Below are 9,837 nucleotides of genomic sequence, written 5' to 3'. Positions count from 1 at the left end.
GGCAAAGAAAGAAATACCCTGGATAGACGGCCACATGACTAACACACACATTCACACCTACAGAGAACTTAATGTCTTTAATTCAACTATACTGCATGTCTGTGGATTGTGGAAGAAACCAAAGCACACAGAGGATACACATAGTAAACTCCACAAATAAATGCCTCAACCACAAGGACCCAAACTGGGCCCTACTTGCTGTGAGATGACACTGAGCCACCGTGCCACCAGATGGAGAAAGTGAATTGATAGGAATGAGTAAATCCTTGAATGAGTGCTACCATGTTCTACAGTATATTCAGTATATTCTGTATCCAAACGCGCTTGCCTATAGGCTGAACACGCATGCATACTGTCGCCGTTTTCACAAATTCACCTTTTTGGGGGTTGCGCGGGGATGATGATGGTATAGTTTCAAAACCATTTCAAACCTATTTCATGGTTTGCGTTCTCAGGCGACTAAATGCTGTTGCCGTGCGGATGAGGGTCCGGAACGCATTTGGGGTTTTCTGTTTTAGTTGAAGATGGTGTTGTTCCTATTCTATTTATTATCCTAATACAATTTCCTATCATCACTGTAAAGCTGCTTTGAAGCAATCTGGGTTGCAAAAAGCACAATATAAATGAGGGTGACTTGACTATATGCATTACTAAAGACCACTGACAATCCTACAGTTAGCTGAATCCTACCGTATCAAAAACACTCCTTCAGCTTCCTTTATTTCTTTACATTTAAAATTACTTTTCTGCTTATTCAGCAACTGTCCATTACGGTCAATGAGGCAGCAAATTGAGATATAGCTCTAAACCTCGAAGTGATGTTTCTCTGTCATCCTATGAGCCAGGTTGGTATTGCTCAGAGTATTTGTGGAGCGTCCTGACAGATTACTCTATTGATCTTTAGTGGCTGAGGTCTGCTGAACTCTTCACAAAGAGAGATGCTCTTTTAAACACAGTTGACAGCTCAAAGATAAATCCACAAACAACTAACTCATCAAATATCAAGCAGTTTACACCTGAGCAAATCTTTATGGTTGTTCGTCCTAAACGCTTGTGCATTTTAAAGAAACTGTCAGTGGGCCATTATTTTGTACCAGGCATTCACAACTTTTCCTCAGTTCTTGGTGGTTCTTCACAACTAGTTCTCAAATTCTATTTTTCTTTTCTTTTGACATTCAATGTACCGTTTATAAAGTTTTGAGAGAACGTAATACTGTTGATGAGATAATGTAGCAGTGTTTTTGACATACCAATCAAATATAGGCTTTGAGCCATATGATGACAGTACTTTAATTGCGTTCACTAGTGATTGATATTGAGATTGATGTTCAAATTGATCAAAATCTCAGATCACTTGTGATATAAACATGTGAATAGTTACTCACAATATTGGACACAGAATGAAGCTCCAAACAGCAATAAAAAATAATTAACCAAAATTAAATATACTCTATTTAACATGACAACCATTAAGGAAGCATGGACTGTAAAAAATGATTGTGGTTTTAATGGTAAAAGACTGTAAAAATGCTAATTGGTTAACAAAGTTTCCGTACTATATACAGTGATTAACTGTAATAGATCTAACCTTACATTAAATTAAATTTTTACAGTAAAATACCGTTACATTTACAGTTTTTGGAAGTGAAAAAGAACAAGTCATTGCGTAATTTACAGTGAAAAACTGTAAATTTACATTCCCAGAATTCTCTGCATGACACTTCGCATATTTTCATTGAAATAACCATGTTCTTAGTTTTTTCTAATTAGTTATGTACATTAGGGTTTTATGTTACATATTAAAGTTTTTCAGTCAAGAGCAGTGAGTGATTTTTTGTTGTTTTATTAACATTAAAGGGATAGTTCACTCAAAAATGAAAATTCTGTCATCGATTACTTACGCTCAAGTTGTTTTAAACCTGAATAAAGTTTTTTCTTCAGTTGGACATAACATATATTTGAGGAATGTTGGAAACCAAATAGTTGCTGGTCCCCATTGTAGGAAATAATTATATGGAAGTCAACGGCTACCATCAACTGTCTGGTATTCAACTGTTTGTGTTCAACAGAAGAAATGAATACAGGTTTGGAACAACATTAGAGTGAGTAAATAATGACATAATGAACTGTCCTTTTAAGGACAAGCGGCAGTGTGTTCACTAGGCAGTGCTGCTGTCAATTTAAGACCTGCACGCATCTAATATACAGACACACTCCGATTTTACTGTGTTTATGTTAACCTTGTGTGTATTTGACAGTATTAGCACAGTAAGACTACTTAGTCCAGTAATCACGTGTTTGTCAGGCTAGTGCGCACGCTCAATAAAGCGCATGTTAAAGCAGTGCATAAGCACGCAAATTTAATGTTTAACCGGCAAGGCTTTAAAACGCATGCAAATAATAAACTTTCATAATTGTGAATAACTATAGTGTTCTGCTCTCTACCACTAACGTGTGATGTGAATGTATGTCGCGTTCAGTATATTGGGATGGAGGCAAATGATAGAATGTGTACTGTAGCACTACAATATTTTTTTCAAAAGCAGATTTTGGAGACATTTTAATCGTTCACGATCAAAAATCGTGATATCGCACACCCCACCCACACCACAGATTTAAAAGATGTTGGTGCGCACTGTAGCCTCCCTTCACCGTTCTGTAAAAGTGTGAAATCTGACACCAGCATTTTAAGCGTGGCTAAAAAACCCTAACTTTAGCACATAGTGATACAAATTTTGCTCATATCAGCGTGTAGACTCACAGGCACACTCAAACAGAGCCAAATCAAAATAATTAATTAAATGCAAAACCAAAAAAAAAAACGCAATTCACAAGCGCGTTTTGAACCGTGAATGCCGTACCGAATGGTTCAATATTATATTGAGAATTGTGGCATCCCTAGTCTTTAGTGTTTGTGTGAATGACACTGCACCTTCTATATATTAGTATTGTCCTCCTAAAAGCTGCTTGTGATGAGCTTTGATTCATCACATGATTCTCATCACCACTGTGATTGGTGGTTGTCAGTATATATCAAAGGTACATAACACATACTAGTATTTCAATAGAGGTTTCAATAATTTAACATTATTTCAGTTAATGAAATACGTTTTTTTACCGTAAATTTGTATAGTGTACACTTAATTAAGTATAAACCTTTAAATTATACGGTTTTTGAACAGTAAAATAAATGTTTTTTTTAACCGTATTTATTACAATATAAAACTTAAAATTATATGGCGCTGTCCCGTAAGACCTAAAATGTTACTGCCGTATTTTTTACTGTAAATTCTACTGGGATTTTTGTTTTTACAGTGTGTATGAGGAGTAAAATTGATTGCGATGAGAGATTCTGTCACTCAGGTCTTCTGCAGCACCCACAACATAACACTATAAAACCTTCAAAAGGACTTTGAAATGCATGTCTGTATGGGATCAATATGGCTGCATCTCAAAAGAAGAAAAATCTCAAGACTTGACTGATGAAAAAGCAGAGAGCGTAGCTTCCTGATGCCATGCACGATGCCATGCACAAAGCCATAAAGGAAATCCAGGAGATTTCTCAAAGCTGAAAGTGATGAAAATAAAAATATTCTGTTAAGTGCAGCCACAATATTTGTTATAAGATGCGAGTTTCTACCAGTGTTGTGTGTTATTTTATTATATTAGTGATTTGAAATGTAACATTAATATGAATTTACCTCATCAAAGATTTTCTACACTTACATTTCACAGGAAAGACCCTTGGAATTTGCATACAGACGTTTACTTAAATGTGTTTGTTAAAAGAGTTTAAATGATGCAGACACTACTTTTCTTAATCAACATCCCTGGAGGTCTGGTTTAAAAGTTTATCATTTGGAAGCTATGATTAAGGTGTATCCGTGATAGCAGCCCCTCTAGTTTTGCCTATTTTAGTCAATTAAACCTGAACACCTTTGTAGCACCGAGTGCATGAATAATGCAGGCCGTAAGTTATTCAGCATCCAGCGCCTCTGTTTTGAGTACGCACACTTCAGCTGACTGCCTGCTCTGCAAGAAAATGAAAATTCCACGCAGTAGAAAGGGAATTAATTGATTCATACACACTATTTAATTTCCTTTGCTTTGAAGAGATATTTGTGGTGCAGTCGGGACCACATTAACAAGAACCGGATGTATTTGAGCTTGACTTGATAAGGTAGATGGGCTCAATGTTTATTTTTATATTTTTTTATAAATATGTATTTAGAGTGCTCTAATACCATACCCATTAACCTGTGTTTTTTTGTATTTTATGGATTATACCACTTAAGCAATGTCATGCATGTATTCAGAAAATGCAAGCATAGAATTCTAAGATTGACCTAAAATCCGCTAACAAGAAAAAAAAAGAGAGAGAGAGAGAGAGAGAAAAAATAAAAGATTTGAAAGCGTAGAAAAATATTTTACCATCAATAACTTTAGAAAATACATGCAATATAGAAAGACATTTGCTTTTCCTGGTAGTGCTATCTTTACAGAATGGTAATGCTTTTTAACAATTATAGGCCATGAATGTTGTCTGTGCTTTAGAGTCCCTTAAAAGCCCTGGTGCACATTATATACAGTACAATGTTCTTTTTGCTGCTGCTGCTTCTGCTTCAAAAAAAGAACTTATTTTTCATACATAATCAGTGATGTGCTATAGACTTTGTTTATAGGCTGCAAATATACTGACCTGCAGCAAAATACATTTTCTTTGCATAATCTTGTTTCTGTTGCTCCATATGGTCCTCCATGCAGTTTTGTTGGTCCTGATAAAATAATCATATTGGTCATATGATTCATATATTGTATAAAATTATAAACTTACAGTATGTAGGGTTCGCTGTTAGAGGCTTTTTCAAAACAATAGCAAAAGCATACCTTGATGACGGCGTGAATGAGTGTGGAATCATGGGTGGTGTCGTCTTCACCTCCACAGCCGATGGAAAGTAATGTGATGGAAATCATTCTCATAGATGAGCTAATGTATTAACGTTTTATTAACGTTACTGTGGCATGAAGCAGGGCGGACCAGAGAGCCTGGGACATTTTGGGCCCTATCATTCACCTGGCGCAATGCGGCATCAGGTGCGATGCACATGTTTTTTGCTAGTTTGTCACATATCAGCTTTTAGACATAAAGACAGAGCAACACGCGTCATAATCTGAAAACCACGCCCACCGGGGGGTAAACAATCCAACGCTCTCCATTGACTTTGCATTGCGTGCAGCGGCCTCCTTGTCATTTCGGACTTATAACAAAAAACAGAACAATGTCTAAAAGCTGATATGTGACAAGGTGTATAGTAAACAAGCGAAAAAACACATACATACGTTTTTATAAGCTGTCGCCCAAAATAACGAGCATTTAAGGAGACAAAAGTGGATACAGGCAATAAGACGTGAAGCATCAGCAGGAAGAATGGGTACATTTTGGGATCCTGACATTCAGTATGCCTATGTGTGCAGTAAACATTTTGTCACTTTTAAGTCAAATATCAAAATGTCAGGTTTTTATATATTATATTTCCTGTCGCTGATTACGTTCCCCTCCAGTGGGCGTAGTTCTCAGTGTAATATAGCATGTCTCAATATTGCCTGTATCCACTTTTTTGTCCTTAAACGTTTGTTTTTTGGGTCAACAGCTTATAAAAACCTCTGGGTTTTTCGTTCTGGGTTGTTTAGCTTGTTTGCTGTACACCTGGTCACATATCAGATTTTATACATTGTTCTGTTTTTTGTTATAAGTAAAAAATGATAAGGAGGCCGCTTCACAAAGAAATGGACACAGCGACCCCATAGGCTTCGACGGGGAAAAGTGAAGTCAATTAGAAGCACTCACTTCGTGATGGCTGAGCGTACTGCGCAGCCGCAGTCTGAGCTGGACGACGTAGATGTGACGTGAGCAACCAGTCTGACAGTTGTTAGTCTTCTAGTAGTTGTGCTAAGTGAAATCTGAATCACGTTGTTGAAATATTTAGTCCCGTTTCTTTTGGCTCTCTATGGGCTTCTCCCCATGCTTCTCCCTTGACTTTATCGGACTTGCCTCCACGTCCCCCCGATTGCCTCATAGACAGTAAAAGATTGCCTGCGAGCTTCTCCTCCTGTCTATATGCGGTAATGTGCGACAGGGAGTCACGTGGTTATGATGCAATCGTTAGCCTATTTTTACAAAAACGGCTTCTACGGGGCGATCGTGTAAGATACAAGGTAATGGAGCCTTTTAAACATTGTCATGTTTCTTTAGAAATAAACAATGGTTTATTTCTTTAAATGCCTCAGATGTAAAGTTATTCGCTGTCAAAGTGACGCCAAAATGAATGGGATGCTAACAGCAGGTGATGGCTTGGTTAGCAATGGCCACCCCTATGGAAGGTACGCTTTCCAGGTGCTGGATTACCCCCTTGGTCTTTATGGGTCTGCGTGACGTCAACAAGGATGGAATTTCCTTGTGCGGGCACTTCTCCCGGAAGGGCGCGCGCGCACACTTCGACCAAAGTGAGAGAGCGAAAGCATCACGCCCAACAACACGCTTTGCTCGGCTTTAGGGAAGTCGTCGGCTGCGCTGCGTTGCACAGGTCACTCACAGGACTCAACGAAATCAACAATGTCACCAAAGAAGTGTGTTTTTGGTTGTCTGGGCAAGACAACCCTGTTCAGTTTGTTCATTACATTTTGGCGATGATTGTTTTATAAACAAGGCCCAGTTCAACGGATTTGCTGATCGTCTAATGCTGACTGATGGAGCGGTCCCAATGATAAAGGTTCACGGTCATGCGTTGTAACCGCAGGCAGTGAGTAAAACTGCTTCAAATGTCTGTCTGTGTGTTGTTGGCTAGCGACGCATAAGTGCAAATCAAGTAAACAACATGATCACGTATAGCCTAGTTAATTTATCAATGGAGCACATGATGTGCACTTCCCACATGTACACCTTTTAAAACGGGCAAATAAAAAAATTACGACAACATAATGAAACTAGAAATGAGTAATTTGCACAAGCCGCTAAGCAAATACAGTTACAGTACATACCACATAGAGACGTCCTGCTGTAGTTGCTGTTGCTGCTGCTCCTCTTCAATTTCAGCCTCTGGATCTGATTCTGGATCATATATGTATGGCTGAATCTGATTGATAGCCATCGTTTATTTAGAACAATGTTTTTTTCCACATTTTCAAGGAAGTCACAGCTTTCAGATGCGCAATAGCTGCACGCTCCTGACTTTTTAGCCCCGCCCACACGATACGCCTCCAGCCGCTCGGTTTTATTCGGAAAGACTCGGTACAGCGCATCTTTCTTTTATAAATATGATAAAACAAAATACTTTTCGGAGATATGAAGGATGCAATACTACTCTATAGGTACTCAAGATTGACGAGATTGACATAAACTGTGTGTGATACCCCACTTTAACAAGCGATTTGGGCCGTTACACTGGTTAATATTGTGGATATGGCCATGTTTCATGTCCCTGAATTTGTGTGTTCTGTCCATATTTTTATAGGTTTTGAATTTAATATTTGTACTGTACACTTTTGTGTATTTTAAATGTAGTGTTCATTTTTTTATTTGTGTGTTGTATGTATTTTAGGTATGTTTACGCAATGTACATTTTTGTGTAGGTTTTAAATATAGATTTTGAATGTGTAGCCTACTGATTGTACACATTTTGTATAGGTTTTGCATTTATTATGTGTGATGTGATGATATATATATATATATATATTTTAGATGTCATGAATAAAAATGAATTGTTAACTCAACTTTTGGGTTACTTTGAAAACCAACTGGCGTTTAACCCAATTATTAGGTTAATAATTACACATTACAATGAAGCCAAATAAATGTTAATTACTGCATGCACTAGTAGCCTAACAGTATAAGAAGAATGACCCAAATATTGATATTCAAACCTCCCAGGATTGACAGTGGTTTGTGAATGAAATGCCAAAACTGAGAGATTGTTAAAAAATAATGTTTCCATTTAAACATTTTAAAGGACGTCGGGGCTGTTGGAAATACACATCTCAGATTAATCAGATTTCAATGCTCTTTTTTCATAAAAAGTAGAATAATTCGATAGATTCATTTCTGCAAATACTAAGACTGGGACTACAAGAACAAAAGTTAACGTTACTATATCCAGCACATTTCGCGGGAAAAATGGTCTCATATGAACGGTTATTTTGATGTTCGTTCGTGTGCTTTCGTCGCTGTCCAGGTGCTGAACGCATGACTAAGGGAGTAAGTTATAGATGTTAAGTTCCAATCGATTTAATTTTCAAATTAAAACTATTTTAGCGGGTTTCATGGAACGCATCAATGAACTAACTGCATGTCCTTTAACGCAGCATGGCTTGTCGTATTTCATTTTACCACGGTGTGGCACTCCAGCACTACGCATATGACCTCTCCAGCATTGTTTAGAAGTATAAGAGAAAGGTTATTGCTGAATATTGAACATTTGTAAACGTCCATTGATTGAATGGGTGATACAAAGTCTAGAGTTTTGGTCAGTGTAGGCTAATTGCTAAGTGAATGTGAGAATTGAGAGCTGTGCGTGCATGTGCTTCATATAAATATCCTGTCAGTAGTCACTTTTCATGCAGAACGCATCTCATCCACACACACACACACACACACACACACACACACACACACACACACACACACACACACTGCTCTGCGTAAAGCTCTCACTGCTGTCTTTCCATCGCTCGCCTCATCCTCTGAAATGCAGTGAGATGTTGTAAGCGCTGTTTGTTAACAGCTGACAGAGTGCAGTTTAATATAGGTTATTGTCGCTTTCCTGCAGTCGGGCTATAGAGGAAACAACGTGCTTTGAATGCAGAGCAGACTTTCTCCAGTACCGCCCGGGCTCCAGTCAAAGCCATAAAACAGAGAAATTACTCCAACGGAGCGCATTAGAGATTAATTTAAATTACTGCCTTTCGTCGGAGGACATCAGGCTCTGGGCTATTCGAGAAGAAAAGCGTTTACCTTCTGCGGGAGAGGGACATTAAAACAAAACACATCTAAAGGAGAGCAGCTGTTGAGAGGTCTCGCGCTTTGAGATGCTTTAGTGATTTTACCGGACTCATGGCTTCGCTTTACCAGAGATTCACGGGGAAGATTAATACCAACAATTCCTTTCCCCATCCACCTGAAGCCAGTCGTCTCCTGGGTGGACAGGTTCCTGAGGAGGAGAATAAGACTGGGAAGAGTCCTCATCACCCCTCATCCCGACCTCAGGTCCAGTACCGCAAGAGAAACGCCTGCGAGGAGGAAGACGTAAGAATCGCGCTTTTATTCCCTTTACTCGATGACTGTTTTGCATTCGGGACGATATATTTGAACTTTGGTGTTTTTATAGGGCACGAATATATGTCACAAGAAATGAAGCAGAAGTAAAAGTTGTTTTGCATGTCTTAGGCTAAAGGATTATTCTTGTTGGATTCGCGTGTAATGTGAAAGTCAGAGTTGGTGGTGTAGTGCACTGAGTGTCTGTTTTTAACCAGATGTGGCCCAAGGAGGTTTTAAGTAACGGTTCCTGAGGTGGTTTAGTTCTCTAAAAGAAGGCAAAACAAACAGTGACCATGAGGGTGCTTGTAGCTATAGGTGAACCCATAACACATAACCCAAAGAGTTTTTACGATGCGTCTGCCACATGTTATTTTCACTATTCACTGATTTGACCTTTGAAGACAAGAATGACGTCAGAGCTGACAAAGCGTCACAAATCGTCGCCTTCGAGTAACCTGTGCTATTTATACGATTCCTTAGTTCACTATTTAAATAATGTTCGAATTAGTCAGTGTATTTTTTCCATT

At 38.4% G+C, this 9,837-nt stretch overlaps 1 protein-coding gene across 1 annotated transcript in view; it reads left to right on the top strand.

The window, feature by feature from the left end:
* Positions 1 to 8,719: 8,719 nt before the first annotated feature.
* dpp6b (dipeptidyl-peptidase 6b) overlaps positions 8,720 to 9,837 on the top strand; it is a 174,686-nt gene continuing 173,568 nt past the window's right edge. The window contains exon 1 of the mRNA XM_079818580.1: positions 8,720 to 9,298. Coding sequence (XP_079674706.1) covers positions 9,107 to 9,298 — 192 coding nt within the window. The 5' untranslated portion in view covers positions 8,720 to 9,106. The remainder of the gene's footprint in view (positions 9,299 to 9,837) is intronic.

This window comes from Gobio gobio, assembly GCF_949357685.1.
Source record: "Gobio gobio genome assembly, chromosome: 6".
Taxonomy (NCBI): Eukaryota; Metazoa; Chordata; class Actinopteri; order Cypriniformes; family Gobionidae; genus Gobio; species Gobio gobio.
The sequence above is the reverse complement of the archived record's forward strand: the minus strand, read 5'-3'. Positions and strand labels throughout refer to the sequence as shown.